The 17560-nt window shown below is 37.6% G+C and overlaps 1 protein-coding gene across 1 annotated transcript in view; it reads left to right on the forward strand.

The window, feature by feature from the left end:
- LOC124544821 (F-box/LRR-repeat protein 3-like) overlaps positions 1–16861 on the forward strand; it is a 228753-nt gene extending 211892 nt beyond the window's left edge. The window contains exons 5-8 of the mRNA XM_047123513.1: positions 2878–3013; positions 6114–6357; positions 10687–10892; positions 14795–16861. Of these exons, the coding sequence (XP_046979469.1) occupies positions 2878–3013; positions 6114–6357; positions 10687–10892; positions 14795–15241 (1033 nt within the window). The 3' untranslated portion in view covers positions 15242–16861. The remainder of the gene's footprint in view (positions 1–2877; positions 3014–6113; positions 6358–10686; positions 10893–14794) is intronic.
- The last annotated feature ends 699 nt before the right edge of the window (positions 16862–17560 follow it).

Genomic DNA, 17560 nt, shown 5'->3' on the forward strand with positions numbered 1-17560 from the left:
ATATGTATCATTTAGACCCAGCAACTTTGATAGGCAATCATTCTTGGAAATTGCCAATATTTGAGTACCCGAAGTGTCGTTTCTATAAAATACGATCAAAATACTGTAACAGAATGTTTCCATAATTACTGAATTGAGTGCTTTATGTTCGCTTCTAAAGAATGCTGCTGTGTGTGCACTTTGTGGAAAAGGTGGTATTAAAATTGTCGAAGATTTTGAAGGAAGGAAAGGTATGGCTAGTAAGTTACAAGTGTTTAGTGATTTCTGTGGGGGTAACTAAAACTAGGTATTCTTCTGGATTGTGCAAAGCAAGAGTTTATAACTCAAATATCAAACTTTCATATGGAATGAGGTGTATTGGGAAGGGTAGAAAGGCAGCTCAAACATTTTGTGCTTTCTTGAGTTTGCCCCCGCCTACAAGATTTGAGAAGTTCATACAGTTACTTCTTGAAAGTCTTGGTCAAGTGAGTGCTGTTTCAGTGAATAAAGCAGTAGAAGAAACTGTGTAATGCAATGAAGATGACACTGATATAGCTGCAGCCTTTGATGGGACATAGCAGAAGCGTGGTCAGCTATCATTGAATGGTGTTGTCACCACAACATCCCTATAAAATGGAATGGTGACTGGCATAGACTGTGTGGTTGCAAAGGAAATAACCAGGATCATGTTTGTGTTCAGAATTTTTCTGGGTACAGTGGTGGAATGGAATCAGAGAGAGCTCTCAGAATATTTCAAAGATCAGAAGAGAACTATGGTGTATGGTGTGTGAAATAACTTGGAGAGGGAAACTCCAAAGGGTTTTCAAATGTGATGGAAAATATGTCTTATGGAAGAACTGTCAAAATAGAAGAGTTAGAGTGTGTTGGTCATGTCCAAAAGAGGATGGTCACATGTTTATGTAAGCTAATAAAAGATATGAAGGGGGAAAAGCTCAGTGATGGCAAACCAATTGGTGGTTGGGATCGTCTCTCTAAGGAAGAGGTGGACAAACTGCAGCTCTGTTATGGTTTAGCCATAAGAAGGAATTGAGACAGTATTGAGGCCATGAAGAAAGCAATATGGGCTACCTTTTTCCATAAAGCTTCTATGGATGACCATCCACAGCATGGTCTCTGCGACAGTGGTGTAGACACATGGTGTGGGTACAAAAAAGCAATAGCAAATGGTGAGACTTGTGCACACCATCATTCTCTGCCATTTGAGGTATTGGAAGCAGTTAAGCCCACATACAGGGCCCTATGTGTCACTAAACTATTGTCACAGTGCTTACATGGAAAGACACAAAATGTTAATGAATGTTTCAACAATGTGATATGGGAATGCCTGCCTAAACCTGTGTTTGTTGGTTTCAATACCATGAGATTAGGGTTATTAGATGCAGTTATTTGCTTTAATGATGGTTTCAATATGAGACAAGCACTGATGGAAATTGATTCCTTGAGAGTGGCCAAAAATGGGTTCTTGAGGCAACTAAAGAGGTCAGAATAGCAAAGAGGACCAAGAAAAGGAAGAGAGAAGATGAAGAACACACAGACCAAGAATATTATGCAACTGGAGGGTATTAAGAACAACGGAGGTGAATAACAGATGAAATGTACCTTTAAACTGAATTTCCCAAGAATCAAATTTTCTGACATGTTAATTCTATTCAAAGAAGAAAAAAACTATTTGAGCTAGAGGTCTGAAATTTTCGTGATATTTCAGGCTACCATTTGGAATAAAGTAGACTACAGACACCAGCTTACTATCACCAAGAGGAGAAATATACCCTTATTAATTATAAAAATTTACATTAATTTTGATTGTCTAATTTATCTATTTATAGTATAAAAACAATTGATTGAAATCATTCAATTTTAGTCTACTTTTTAGGTAAGTGTCAGAAATGTGTGCACAAAGTTTTAAGCATCTAAAAAAAGTAGTTAATAAGACTGCAAACATAGACTGGCAGGAAAAATTTTAAATTACTAACCGACATAAATGTTTATATAATAAAGTGTATATCAAAGCTGTTCTGATTATTAATATAATAGAGGGGAACATTCCATGTGGGAAAAATATATCTAAAAGCAAAGATGATGAGACTTACCAAACAAAAGCGCTGGCAGGTCGATAGACACACAAACAAACACAAACATACACACAAAATTCAAGTTTTCGCAACAAACGGTTGTTGCGAAAACTTGAATTTTGTGTGCATGTTTGTGTTTGTTTGTGTGTCTATCGACCTGCCAGCGCTTTTGTTTGGTAAGTCTCATCATCTATTCTGATTATTCTTATACCAAAATATTCATCCTTAAAACACTTTCATTGCCCTAAAATTTCTTTGTATTCAGAGTTCACATTATGTAGTTAGACCATCATTAACTTCATGAAAATTCTTACTGTTTTTCCAGCCATTCACTGGCAAGTTACCTTAAGCGATGGTATTAACGATAAAGTACCATTACCTTGCTTAATGCTATTCACATTTATGCCATCTACATTTGAGTACTTTAGTAAGGAAGCACTTAATTAGGAAAAAGCTGGTGCCTCCTCAGTTTTACTATATTGCCACTGTTTATCTGCTATTAGTAGCTTGAAGTTGACTTGACTATAACAACATTGTTCAAAGAAAATATTTTTTACGTCTATAGATGTTGACTGTTCTCTGTAAGTACATTAATGAGGGTATTTCAGTTCATTAAAAGCCTAGGTGACAGAAGCAGATGAGTACACAGTGTAGCCCATGTGTGGGTACTACAAACCACACGGTTGCCAATCAAGAGCCATATTAATCTCTATCACTATCTACTTTACTGTTTGATATCAGATTTCATTGTTGTAAGTTACTGTGAGTTGTGGCTGCTTACTAATAGATAATAATCCTTTTTCAGGTCACACCTGCAACCCACGTCACCTAAGTTAATCGAGTACATTCTGAGGAGGCATGCTCAACATCTCAAATTTGCTGTTTTTAAGACTGATAGTTCAGTAGAATCTGCTGAAATGGCATGCCAGATTTTATCTAGGGTGAGCAATGTCTGAATTAATATTTAGAGGAATAATTTGACTACACACAGAAGCAAACCACTTTGGCAACCTGTGTCTGCAAATTATTCTCTTCCTGACAGCAAAAAAACAAAGTTTTTTCTCATTGCTACAGTCTTTCTGTACTTTTTTTCTTTTACCATTTTCTGTAATTTGAAAATGCTGGCATGTATTTTGAATGATTTCTCCACTCACTTCCCATTTTGTGTATAGAGTTTCTCACATGCTGAACAATTAAGAGACTATATCAGATGATACAGTTCTGAATACAGGTTTATGATCACATTGTACTTCAGAAAAGAACAGAACAAACTTCTGTAGTTTCAACTGATCATAAGTGTTGATGCAGCAACATCTCCGCATTGTAGATTTAGTGTGTTAATAAATAGCCAAGTATGAGTAGGACTCGCAAACATAAACTGTAAGTTGTAGTCATGTTCGTTTATTATGCTTTTTGACAGGTGTTGAATGCACTGAATTCAAATGGAAATAGATATTTTGTATGTGATGTAATTATAATTTAACAATTCCCAGATTTTTATGGGAAGAGGAATTCCGCCTTATGCAAGACACAGAAAAAAGGTGTCTTGCATAAGGTGGAATTCCTCTTCCCATTTCATTGCAAGCATGGACATAACAAGAAGAACTGCAACACCACAAAATGATTCAGATTTTTACTTTATTTGTAGTGTGTAACCTTAGTTTTTACTGAATTTTATGATTCTAATTCAACAGAAAGTATTCTATAAATTTATGAGTATGAAAGAATGTGACATTGATTACCAATTCTTTTGACTGCATTGACTTACTTTTTACATTGGACTGGACTGTAGACTTTTGTATGTGACATAAATGTGAACTTGATTTGCCAAACTGTTTAAGAAAAAAAAGGGTTCTTAAACGATGGTCAGCCAGACAGATTGATAAAAAATGACAAAAAGTATTTTTTGATGTGATTCAGTTATAAGTTAACCACTTCAGATTTTTTCTTCTACTTGTAATGTAAGACCTTGCTCCTTGCCAAATTTTACGATTGTAGATCAACGGCAGGTATCCTATGGGTTCTGACGAGTGAGTTTTCGAGTATCAGAATATGTCACATAAGTGGCCATATCTTTTGACTGAAATGATTCAGAAGCTTAAAATTTCTATACCTCCAAGGAACTATAGACCTTAATATGTGGCATAAATTTGAATGTGATATGTCTGCCCATTTCTGAGAAAGATTCTTAACAACCAGACGCACAACAAAGTGATCTTATAAGGGCTCTGTTTTTACAGACTGAAACACACAACCCTAAAAATGCACCACTTGATGTCTAAATATCAGTTACTTCATTTTGCAATCTAAAAGTAATAAAAAGGAGGAATCTTCACTGATTGGTCTTAATCCACAGTTCATTTTAGTATTTTCTGGAAAGCTTATCTGTAACCACTCCTGTTTACTTACCAACAATTTTATTTTTACCCTATACATCTTTGTCACCTTATTATTTTTGACAGGTGATGAATGCACTGAATATTCAAATGGAAATAGATATTTTGTATGTGATGTAATTATAATTTAACAATTGCCCATAAAAATCTGGCAATTGTTAAATTATAATTACATCACATACAAAATATCTATTTCCATTTGAATATTCAGTGCATTCATCACCTGTCAAAAAGCATAATAAACGAACATTGCTGCTTGCATAATGTAAAACATGACTACAACTTACATTTTATGTTTGCGAGTCCTACTCATACTTGCATATTTTAGTCACAATTTTTATGTCCTAATGCTATTTTAGACAAAAGATAGCATTTACTTACCAAGTGTTGAAACAGCTGAATACTTCTCCATTTAGAATTGGATTTTTTTTTTAGGATTTATTCCTACTGATTTTGTATGGTTCTTTCAGTCTGTACATAAATATGGGGGGGGGGGGGTAATCAAATGAAAACTGAACAGCCTCCACAATGGGACCACAGAATGGTTCCATACAAAAGCGAACACCATAGGGGACCACGGAATGGTTCCATACAAAAGTGAACACCACACATATTAAGACATTTATCTCACTGGAAGATGAGACAACCAATTACGGTCACGTAGAATGTGATTTTCCACCTGCAGGTGCATGACTGCATCCACTCTTGTGCTTCCTTGTCTGACTGAAACTAACGTCCATGCAAGTCTTCCTTCAGGTCACCAAGGATGTACAAAATCACACGGTGGAAGACTTGGGCAGTAAGGAAGATGTTGCAGTGTTTCCCAACCACATTGCTGAAACTTAGCCATTATCATGCATAAGGATGATTCCAGCCAACAGAATTCGTGGGTGTTTCTCCAATGTGTCTTCATAGGGCTACACATTGATTGTGGCTACACACTCTAGGAACTCGACAAGTAGAGGCCCCCTCCAGTTGGAGAAGATCATGGCCTTACCATGATTTTGTTGGGAAACACAACAGCATCTCCCATACAGCCTGGATCTTTCACTGTGAGATATTCACATCTTTGGTGACCTGAAGAAACACACGTATCGACATCTGTTTCAGTCGGATGAGGAAGTGCGAGAGTGGGTGTGGTCACGATCTGTCAGTGGCAGATAGCATTCTGTGAAACAGCAATTGATTGTCTCGTCTCCTAATGGGATAAATGTGTTAATGCATGTGGTGATTACTTTTGAATGGAACCATTCCATGGTCCCATTGTGCAGGTATCCGGTTTTCATTTGACTGAACCTCATATTTTCAAAGTTAAGGTTTGTGACTAGTTACTGAAACACAAATTTTACAAAACAGCAGAACAATTTGAAGTAAAAATTATCAGCATTAGTTTTTAAAAGTATTTCTTAAAATAGTGGAATTGAACCAAAAGAATTTGTGTGAAAACTTTTAATTGTGTATTCAGAGCCTAAACCCATTTACTGTAATTGATCAATGGTTAAGGAAGAACTGACCTGAATTCTATCCTTTGCACTTAAGCTAAATTTAGGATTTGTCACACACATCATTATTTTACTACAATATATGCATCATTTGGTTAAGGTGATGGATGAGTTATGTATGGTTCTTCTGTTTCTGTTTTTAGCTGGTAAACTGTTCTTTGAAGACACTAGCATTGATTAGCAGTGCACGGCCTGTTTTTTTGGATATGGACCAAGAATCATTTGTCTCTGCACTGACTGTGGTATTTGATCGGTCTCATTCCCTTCGGTCATTAGCTATAGATAACACACCCGTCGATGATCCGTCCTTGAAGGCGCTCGCTTCCAGCAGTTCACGTACACTGCAGCTACTGAGGATGAAGAGCTGTCCTCGTGTTTCTCCAGGTGGTAAGTCAGTTGCTGTATTGCATCTTCTATTTCTGTAGAAGCCAAACATTATACAAAATTTGAATTTATAGTATATAAACAGTGAATTATTCCATACTGACATTTTTATCTGACATTATTCACTTTTGTAAATACGATCAGCAGTTTATAAGCAAGGCAAAAAACTCTTAACAGAATTCAAAAATGTTAATTATACCCGCAAACACATATCAAAATTAGAAGGAAGGTGAGCTTTGGCCATAATTTTGATGATTTATTAACATCAAAATCGATTTTTGATTACATAATGATTATTTTCAGTATTACAAATTAAAGCTCGTAGGCTCTGGTGTCTAGTTATTAGCAGTAACAGAAGCTATGAAGTGATCGTAGCCAATATAATCATCTCACCGTAAAACATCACGTCATTTTCAACAATATTATGAAAAGGAAAGTTGCCACTCCCCATATAGCAGAGATACTGAGTGCTGTGCCATTTGGATCCTTCCCACCAACACCAACTTTTCTGGATTGCACAGGTGGGAACTTTTCCTGCTATATATCCTATATCCTATATTCCCATAGCCCTCCTGGCCTCAACCTTCGTTAGTCATTGTCCTCTCCCATCCAGCCCCTTCTGTGTTCTCATTTCAGCACTACACAGCCCCCATTCCTCCATTGCATTCAGTCTTTTTACTTCTCTCCTTTCCCTCTGTCGCCCCCTTCCACACCGCTTCCCTGCCCTCCGCCTAACCTCCCGGCTGCACACAGGTACGCTCCCCAACAGCACATCACTGTTCACCACTCTTACCCTACCCTACTACTATCCCTCCCGCTCCCCACCTCCACCCCACCTCAGCATCATCCTTACTCCCATCCAGTCGCCACTCCCATCATATGCTGGTGCTGCTGCTCACAGAGAGGCTACAATTGCCTGAGACTGCAGTCATATGTGTGTGTGTGTGTGTGTGTGTGTGTGTGTGTGTGTGTATGCACGCCTGTGTTGACAAGCCATACTCTTGCACTGCCATCACATGCGCAGATTAGGATGATATACTTGAAAAACTGGACCACCACATGATTGACTACCTGTTTATACAAGGGAAGGTCAAAATGTAATATGCAACATTTTTTACCCACTTTGTCAGTGTGTTTAGGAATCTGAGAGATAGAAGACAAATACCTCCAGTATTGTGCACTAGATGTTCGTTTGGTAGAATAGTACTTGGCCTGGAGGCACAAGTGTGAAGCAGCGAGGAGAGATGCTGCAAGTGATGTGGTCATCCCTGCATAAACCGTAACAAACTGTAGCTTGAATTTGGACGACAGAAGAGCTGAGAAAGTGGAGCTGAGGGGGTATAGGGAACTCCACATGGCCCAAAAAACATCCACAGATGGTGCACATTGTCTGCTAAGAGCTTTGTCAGACTTGTTGATGAGGTAACCATTAAGTGCAACAACAACACAAACTGTCATAGGCATTCAGAAATTGACAACTTCAAAGGTTCATTTGTGAATTTATGCTGTGATACTGAATGTTTTGTACAGTACAGTGTACATTGCTGTGCACAGCAATTTCACTCTGTGGAGGTTGGTGCCCTCAAATACTGAAAAATCTGGCAGATAAGTTAAAGAGGAGAAGCCATCTGTTACTTTCTATGAAGACCTGTGCCAATTCAGTTTGTCCAGTGTCTAGTAGAATTTTCAGACTAAGATAAATGTTAGCAGTTATGTCCCAGTGCAGGCAGAATCTCATTCATAGTCTTATGCAAGGAATTTGGGAGACACAGGAGTTACTGAAAGGTAACCGCCTCTGTGGGAAAAATTTGAAGTGTCCAATTCTCTGAATTACTTTAGCACCAGATATACGTGTATTGTTTTATTCTAAAGCATGTAGGCTTCACTTATTGGGGATGTGGTATTTTGATATGTTGATTGATGACTCCATAGAGTGCTGTGTGCACAACGACCATATAATAAGTAAAATTAGAAGAAAGGACAGCGTTGGCCGTAATTTTGATGGTTTATTAACAGCAAAATCACTTTTTGACCACATAATGATCATCTTCAGTGTTTTAGTATACAAATTAAAGCTCGGCACTGGTGTCTAGTTATTAGCAGTAACAGAAGCTATGAAACAATCGTTAACAAACCTTGAAATGTTACTGACCTAGTTTTTGTGCTGCTTAAGTCTGAAGAAATTTTATCATCCCAATCTTCTTCTTCTTATGATTATTAGGTGATTCAGATTTTTAATAATGGTGCACAAAAACACACTTGATTTTACTTCTCAGTTCATTCATATTTACTGATACTAAACTTATAATTATCAGCCTGCTCATAATGTGTCATTACAAATTTTACAACACAAGTCAGTAAGCTATATAATCTATGAATGATCTCATAAATTTCACAAGTGGCAAAAGCCTGACCAATGTAGGTGTTTGTGTTGAGTGATGGGCAATGACCAACTGAAAATCGCATAACAAAATCCAAACACTGACTGATATATGTGAAATGGATTTGCAATTGTGAATATGAACAACAATTAGCTATATAAGGGAATGACAACAATGAAAATCTGTGCCGGATTGGGACTTGAACCTGGATTTCCTGCTTTGTGTGAGTGGCCACCTTAACCGCTTTGGATATCTGTTTACAACACGTAGCTAAACCCAAACTTTTGTATGTCGCCACTCAACGTCGCAACGTGTTCTCGTACACACATCGTGTAATTCCTGTACAGGAAGGAAATTTGTAATTGAAAGTTACTGGCTAGTATCAGCAGAAAAATATGATATTGCAGTGCCTTCGTTAAGTGCGCGTGTCCGGAGGAACATTGAATTGCTCTTCTTAACAACATAGCCACTGCTGTATCATCACAATGACTTATAATATAACACTGAACATAAAGTGTACACTCACTGATGACCAGTTACCATCTGGCTGCTGCTTTGTGTGGAAAGCCTATATAAAGATGCACATAGGACAAAAGATTACAAATATTAAAATACATTATGGTTTCTGTATTAACAGAAAAGACAGAAAAGGGAAAAGGTACTAAAATATATTAGACAGAAAATAGTTTAAATTAACAAGGGTACGGATATCCACAAACTAGTATAATTTATGTGGCATAAGCTTTGGCATGTACATGGATCTACAAAAGCCTGCCAAGAATTTTTTTTCTTTTTTTAAGTGTAATTTTATACTTTGTGTAATTAATGAAGTAACATAGGTGGCATAAAATTGTATGGTAGATTACGGTAAAAAGGAGAAGGTGAATACAAAGTGAAACTACTTGCAAAAACAAAAAGAGAAAATAAGATGACAGAAAAGATTTCGAAATGCAACAGTGACAATAACAAACGTAATTGTTGGATTCAAATTAATGATACGAATATAGTAGAGGGAAACATTCCACGTGGGAAAAATATATCTAAAAACAAAGATGATGTGACTTACCCAAATGTCTGCTTGTGACTATGTATGTGCGGATGGATATGTGTGTGTGTGCGAGTGTATACCTGTCCTTTTTTCCCCCCTAAGGTGAGTCTTTCCACTACCGGGATTGGAGTGACTCCTTACCCTCTCCCTTAAAACCAACATCCTTTTGTCTTTCCCTCTCCTTCCCTCTTTCCTGATGAAGCAACCGTTGGTTGTGAAAGCTGAATTTTGTGCGTATGTTTGTGTTTGTTTGTGTATCTATCAACCTGCCAGCGCTTTCGTTTGGTAAGTCACATCATCTTTGTTTTTAGATATATTTTTCCCACGTGGAATGTTTCCCTCTATTATATTCGTATCATTAATTTGAACCCAACAATTACGTTTGTTATTGTCACTGTTGCATTTTGAAATCTTTTCTGTCATCTTATTTTCTCTTTTTGTTTTTGCAAGTAGTTTCACTTTGTATTCACCTTCTCCTTTTTACCGTAATCTACCATACAATTTTATGCTGCCTATATATGCTCAATAATACGTAACCCACTTCCAAACCATAATGAAGTAACATATTATTCCACAGCATGCAGTCTAGCAGTTAGTGTCACTGCCTCCAGTAAAATTGTAGATATTTCCTTACACAGAGCATTTCCATATAATCTGAAATATCAGCAGTCTGAAAACTATACTGTGAATAATAAAATTTAGTGAAATAGGGCATTAATGAGAATTTAGCAATTTTGTGTAATCATGGTATTTGCCTTACGTGTATAATAAAAAAACTGAAAAAAAAAGAATTATTTATTTAAAGAGTACAGTGTACCAAGTGGGGGCTGTTCCACCTCACTACACCTCAACCTATTTGTAACAGTAATTTTAAGCAGATATTTCCACATACGTCTGTCGCAGGTGTTCTCGCGCTAGCGGACCACTGCCACTGCCTGCGGGAACTCTCGCTCAGTTACTCGTTACTGAGCGACGAACTGCTGCTGGCACTCTCGTCCGAGAAGCACGTGAGCTTGGAGTACCTGCACGTTGATGTCTATGCGAATGGAGATGGGGACAGCGAGGGACAGCCGCCACGACGCATTTCCCCACATTGTTGGCAAGCACTGGTATGTGAAGGCCATGGAAACACTTCATCTCAGAGTTGCAGTTACAACCAACATTAATTATTGACTGTATTTCAGCCCCTGCCATTCCCTGCAGTTTCTGCCAAGTACTATGGATGTTATTCCTTCATATCTTTAACAAGTGTCCTACAGCCTGTCCCTTCTTCTCATCAGTGTTTTCCAGACATTCCTTTCCTTGCCAATTTTGTGCAAAACTTCATTTCTTTGTCTTATTGGCCCACTTAATTTTCAGCATTCTGTAATACCTTATCTCAAATTCTTCTGTTTACCTTGGGCACACAACCTAACCAAGAATGTTAGTACAAATTTATAAGACTGTGGTCTGCACACCAATCACCATAACGTACACTGAATGCAACACGATAAGGCAGATGTATGCAAGCAGTAATAACGTGATAACTGAGTGTGAGTGTAATGTGGTATATTACTTTGCTTCAATTCTCTTCTTTTCTGGTATCTCACAGCCTGTAGCTCACTTCCGTACAATGCTTTGCTCCAGACACACATTCTCGGGTGTTTCTTCCTGAGATTAAGGCCTATGTTTCATAGTAGTAGACTTCACTTGTTTTTTTGGACAGGAATCCCCTCTTTATCTGTGTTAGTTTGCTGTTATCAATGTCCTCCCTGCTTTGTCTGTCGTGCGGTACTTTGTTTCCGAGATAGCAGATTCCTTTACTTCGTGTACTATAATTTTGATGCCACATTTATTGGCTAATCTCATTTCTGCTACTCGTCATTACTTTCATCTTTCTTTGGTTGAGCCTTAGTTCATATTTGTACCCATTAGACTGTTTTTCCATTCAACAGGTTGCTTTCACTTGGGATAGCAATGATGCCATTGAATCTTATCAGTTACATGATTTCACCATAAAGTTTAACACCGATTCCAAACCACTCTTTCATTATTGTTTTCGGTGCACTGGTTAAACAATAGGGGAGAAGACTGCAACCTTACCTTAGCCCCTTTTTAATCCAAGCACTTCTTTGCTCTTAGACTCTTATTTTTTACCAGTTTTTCTGAGACTTTCAAACATTTGGTCCATTCAGCATTATCAAACACTATTTACACTGACAAACTGTGTGAAACTGAGGGTTTTATTTTCCCCAAGTGCAGCATCAGAACTGCTTCTCTTGAGTCTTTACCACTCCTAAAGCCATACAAATGTTCATCTAACAAATCATCAATTTTCTTTTCTAGTCATCTGTAGATTAAGCAAGTCAGTGAGTTGGAGGCATGAGCTGTTATGCTAATTATGTAATAACTTTCACATTTATCTATGCCATGGTACCTCCAGGATTGTGTGGACAAACATTCTTTGGAAAGTCAGATGATATATTTCTGGATATCTCAAGTCTCGTAGATTCTACACACTAACCTGAATAATCATTTCATTTCAATTCGCCCATTTGATAAAAAAATCTGAATTAATTTACAAATTTTATCAATGTCTTATGTCTTGTTTCATCACACATATTCACAAGATTTTTAAAGCTATGGCTCTAATACCAAATCCCTGTTTCTTTCAAATCAACATTCTTCTTCTATTGTTTCTGCAGAGAGTGTTTCTTTACTATATTTTTTACAGTTTATGTTCTTTTTACTTGTTTCAGTATTCTACACTAGCTTAATATTGAGGCCTCACCAAATGGTGTTGTTAATACTCTCTGTAGAGTACTGTCCCTCCAGTCTTCATCTGTGTGATATGTCTGTGCAGCTACACTATGAAAGAGTAATATTAGCTTCCTCCAGAATGATGTGGACCAGAATATTTTGTGCAGCTGTTGCACCACTCCACTCAGTGGCCACTAAATTACCTCTCTGCTATGACCAATGTCTCCTCAATGTATGTACAGACCCTTCAAATCTCACGCTGTCATGTAAATATCAGGTGCTATAATTTTGCCACACAGTTAGCTCTTCCCATGATTGAGAAGCCCTTTTACAATAAAACCAGTTGAACCCTCAAATGGGATTCTGGTTATCTGCCTCCTACTCACCTGTGCTTCTGCTTCTCTTCTGGATTTATACTAGTGTCCAGTACTGGGCACACAATCTCACTTTTTTTTCCTTTCATCAATGTTCTTTCTGCTTTGAGGCATTCTACTACAACTTCCTCTCTTGTGCCAACCTTGCCATCTCAGAGTAGCTCTTACATCTAACATCCTCAATTATTTATATATCTAAAAACACAGATGATGTGACTTACCGAACGAAAGTGCTGGCAGGTCGATAGACACACAAACAAACATAAACATACACATGAAATTCAAGCTTTCGCAACAAACTGTTGCCTCATCAGGAAAGAGGGAAGGAGAGGGAAAGACGAAAGGATGTGGGTTTTAAGGGAGAGGGTAAGGAGTCATTCCAATCCCGGGAGCACAAAGACTTACCTTAGGGGGAACAAAGGGGTATACACTCGCGCGCACACACACACACACACACACACACACACACACACACACACACACACACACACACACACACACATATCCATCCGCACATACACAGACACAAGCAGACATTTGTAAAGGCAAAGAGCTTGGGCAGAGATCTCTCGCGCACACACACACACGCATATCCATCCGCACATACACAGACACAAGCAGACATTTGTAAAGGCAAAGAGTTTGGGCAGAGATCTCTGCCCAAACTCTTTGCCTTTACAAATGTCTGCTTGTGTCTGTGTATGTGCGGATGGATATGTGTGTGTGTGCGCGAGTGTATACCTGTCCTTTTTTCCCCCTAAGGTGAGTCTTTCCGCTCCCGGGATTGGAATGACTCCTTACCCTCTCCCTTAAAACCCACATCCTTTCGTCTTTCCCTCTCCTTCCCTCTTTCCTGATGAGGCAACAGTTTGTTGCGAAAGCTTGAATTTCATGTGTATGTTTATGTTTGTTTGTGTGTCTATCGACCTGCCAGCACTTTCGTTCGGTAAGTCACATCATCTGTGTTTTTAGATATATTTTTCCCACGTGGAATGTTTCCCTCTATTATATTCATATCCTCAATTATTTGTTGCATATAACTAAATCTCTGTCTTCCCCTGTAGTTTTGCAATTTCCAGCTCCTGTAGTACTTTTTGATGTTACGCCCTGATGCCTTAATACATGTCCTGTCACCCAGTTCCTTTTCCTAGGCATCATTTTTCTCATATATCTTTCCTCAATTCATTTTGTGGAAAAACCTTCTAATTTCTCATCTTATCAGTCCACTTCAGTTTAAACAGCCTTAGTAACACCATAGCTTGGGTGTTTCAGTTATCTTCTTTTCCAATTTGTTTTAGACTCTGCAATTCACTTCCATGCAATGCTGTACTTCTTATGTACATTTTCAGAAATTTCTTGCTCAAATTAAGGCCTGTTTTTGATTCCAGGAGACTTATTTTTGTGAGGGACGCAGCACTTTCATCTTTCTTTGTTTGACTCTTAAGCCAAATTCTGTGACCATTGGACTATTAATTCAATTCAACAGATCCTCTGACTTTTTTCTTTGTTTTGGTGATGGCAGAAGTGTTGCCACTGACATCTTTCCACCCTGAAGTGTACTAGCAACCCAAATTTAATACCAGTATGTCAATCATTGCTTCTTCGGCGTGCAGACTGAATAGGAGGGGAGAATTACTTATTTTCTTGTGTACATCATGTCATAAACAACTCATTTATTGCAAATTAATTTTTTTTTTATCTCAGTTACTTCCTTGAACACACTAATTTCTTGTACTTTATGTGACACTGAGAATTCACTCAAATATGATAGTGAGTGACTTTTTTAGCAGCCAATTATCTGAGTTTTCTACTTTTTTTATTTCCCATGTCTGATTTTTAGGTTAACAGTACCTCGCAAATTTTGCATTTCAAGTTTGTAATTCATTTATGTTTTTCAGGTTCGTCACTCACCAGCAGTGAACCTCGTGATGTATTTTTTCCGTGTTCCGGCCGGCTGCTTGGAGGCATTATTTGCATCGTACGTACCTGCGACAAATCTGTACTTTGGAGACGGTGTACCTCGCCAAGCTCTCGCTGCAGTTGCGGGTCACTGCCCCCGCCTCCGTGAGCTCGTTGTCGGAGGGGGTGAGCCTCTGACAGAATGCGAGCTGCCGCGGCTGGCAGCTGGCTGCCCCAGGCTCGTTTCGTTAGGACTGGCCGAATGTGAAGTTTCTTGCCGTGCTTTTGTGGAGTTTGTTCGTGTCTGTGGACCACGCCTGCGTGAACTATATGTCACGGAGGAGTGTTTAGTTGAAGATGCAGACTTCGATTTAGCGCGTACCTGTGAAGTTGTGTCTCAGCTTCTCGGACGAGAATGGACTCCAGAATTTATGCCGATGTGGTGAAGCGGGATAACTGTATTTTTTGGTTCACTGTTATTACAAATTAAAGGAGTAAATAGCCACCCAAAATGTAAGGATGCAAAACTTTGTACTTTTCATCTATGTAATACCCTTGTATCTGGCTTTATATGACTCCACCTTCCACGTGATCATTTGGGATCCACTGTGGAGCAATCTCGATTATTATTAATGGTAACAATAGGAAAGGATGTGTAGGTTATACCTGTTGTCATTGCTAATTAATCAGAATGGTTGTACTCACATGCGAATTTATACTGAAACATCTGTGGCCTGTGTGTGACAAAATCATGGTTGTTATTGTCATTTGGTTTGCAGTATTCACCTTTTAATAGATTATTGTTTTAGAGCTTATATTACATTGCTGTTTAATTGAGTCTGGTTTTTGACACAACTTTAAACAAGCTAAATGAAATTTTACCTTTGAACCAGAACTGCTGCTTAATGTATAGGTGCTTTACTTGAGCAAAATATTGCGAACCAATATTTTATTTTGTATGGTCAATGCAACAGTTCTAATCAGTATGCCGTCAGATAAGTAAAATAGTAATTTATTTGTAATTGAATCTTAAACCTAAAAAAGATTTACTTTACTCATTTGACTGAATAGGGTTAGAATATATAATAAGGTACCTGCAATTTGTCTCCAGTAATGTAAGACATTTGAATCTACTTTTTTTATTATTGATTTTTCTCTCATGCTGTGAGTCACCAGTAGGGGGAGAAAGGGAGGATGTCAATATGGAACATTGTTCAGTTGACAGTAGTTGCACAGTTGTTCTTAGAGGAGGCATTGCCAGGCACACGTATTCCTGTTACACACTATTCATGACTTAAAGGGTACATTTACTTACTTTTATAATGTGCATATACATTCTTGATAATATGTCAGTATGTTGTAAATATGTAGTAAAACATGTTGTGCAGCATGTATTTTTTTTATTAATGCTGCTTTATTTAGTTCTGTTGTCACAGATACTTCTGGTTCTCATTAAGCTGTCAGGTAACTTCCAAACAACTCATCAATACTGACCTATATTTTTTTGTAATGTTTAGCTTCCCAATATGGACTTCTGCTTACTTTTTGCAGCTGTTTCTATAAATTTCCATATAGCAGCTGAAAAATAATATATTACAGTGAAATAAGTTTTCTTTCTGCATATTTTTCATGAAAGTACCTACTATTGTGTCAAATGGAAAAACCATATCTTCAAACAATTTCTTGTGGACTCTTAAAGTAGTTCATCGATGCTTGTACGGTGTTACTGAATACTTCTACATTCCAGGAGCAACAGTTGTGCGTGTGGAATTCTTAAAATGTCATGACTGCCTTGGAACTTCACATTTTGTTACTCATAAAGAAACAAAAGCATGTAAATCTGCAACTTGCATGCAAAGTTTATTCATTAGAAATAATCGTAAAGATGTTATGCTGGTGTTGCCTCTTTTTAAATATTGTAGCATTTAACTTATTTTGTGATGAGATATTTCAAAAATAACAGCATTCTCCACAGTGGTGTGTATGTACAGACTGAGCTTTACATTGTATTACTGAACTGCACTGTCACTTAGCGTGTATGAATATTTGTAAATATATTGATTTGTACCAACTGTGAAAGAGATTTTTCTTTATTAAATTTCTTCCTGAATTATGTAGCAATTACAATTACGTATGTTGGCTTAGGATATTGCAATATGTGTGCTCTCCAGCAGCGACACAGGTAGAGAATTTGCCTGTAGTGTTCACAAGATGCACTCCTTAAATGATCAAATATAGTCAGCATGCCTCAGATTTACAAAAAGTCCCCAACACACCAAAAATGAGATATTCCTGCATCTACCTTGGTTGGTAGGTGGCCACATCTGTGGATTTGTCATTAATATTTGAGACTGCAGGTGGCACTTCTTCATTCCTTGCTCTCTCTTTTTTTTTTTCATATTCAGCGGTTCGTAATTGCGACCTCTCACTATGATTTGGAATAGTTCAGTTTATAGTTCCCACACATATAAGGTTTCAATTTGTTTGAAGTTAATTCTACTGTCCATTAAATTCTTTATTTCACTTGGATGGTGGTCAAAGATTTTTAAGACTGAATACCTGACTTCTTGCTGTACCACACTAAAGCTGTACAATAGACATTGTAAATCATTTCTTCTTCTGTTATTATATTTACTAATGTTGTGATTACATTTATTAATGTTACTGTTGTTTTCAAACTGTGATTGTTGCCAGCATACTTCATAACATAGAAAGTATAGTGTGATGCTGCTATCAGTATGCTCAATTGCTTAAAAATATCGCAC

This window comes from Schistocerca americana, chromosome 8 (assembly GCF_021461395.2).
Source record: "Schistocerca americana isolate TAMUIC-IGC-003095 chromosome 8, iqSchAmer2.1, whole genome shotgun sequence".
Classification (NCBI taxonomy): domain Eukaryota; kingdom Metazoa; phylum Arthropoda; class Insecta; order Orthoptera; family Acrididae; genus Schistocerca; species Schistocerca americana.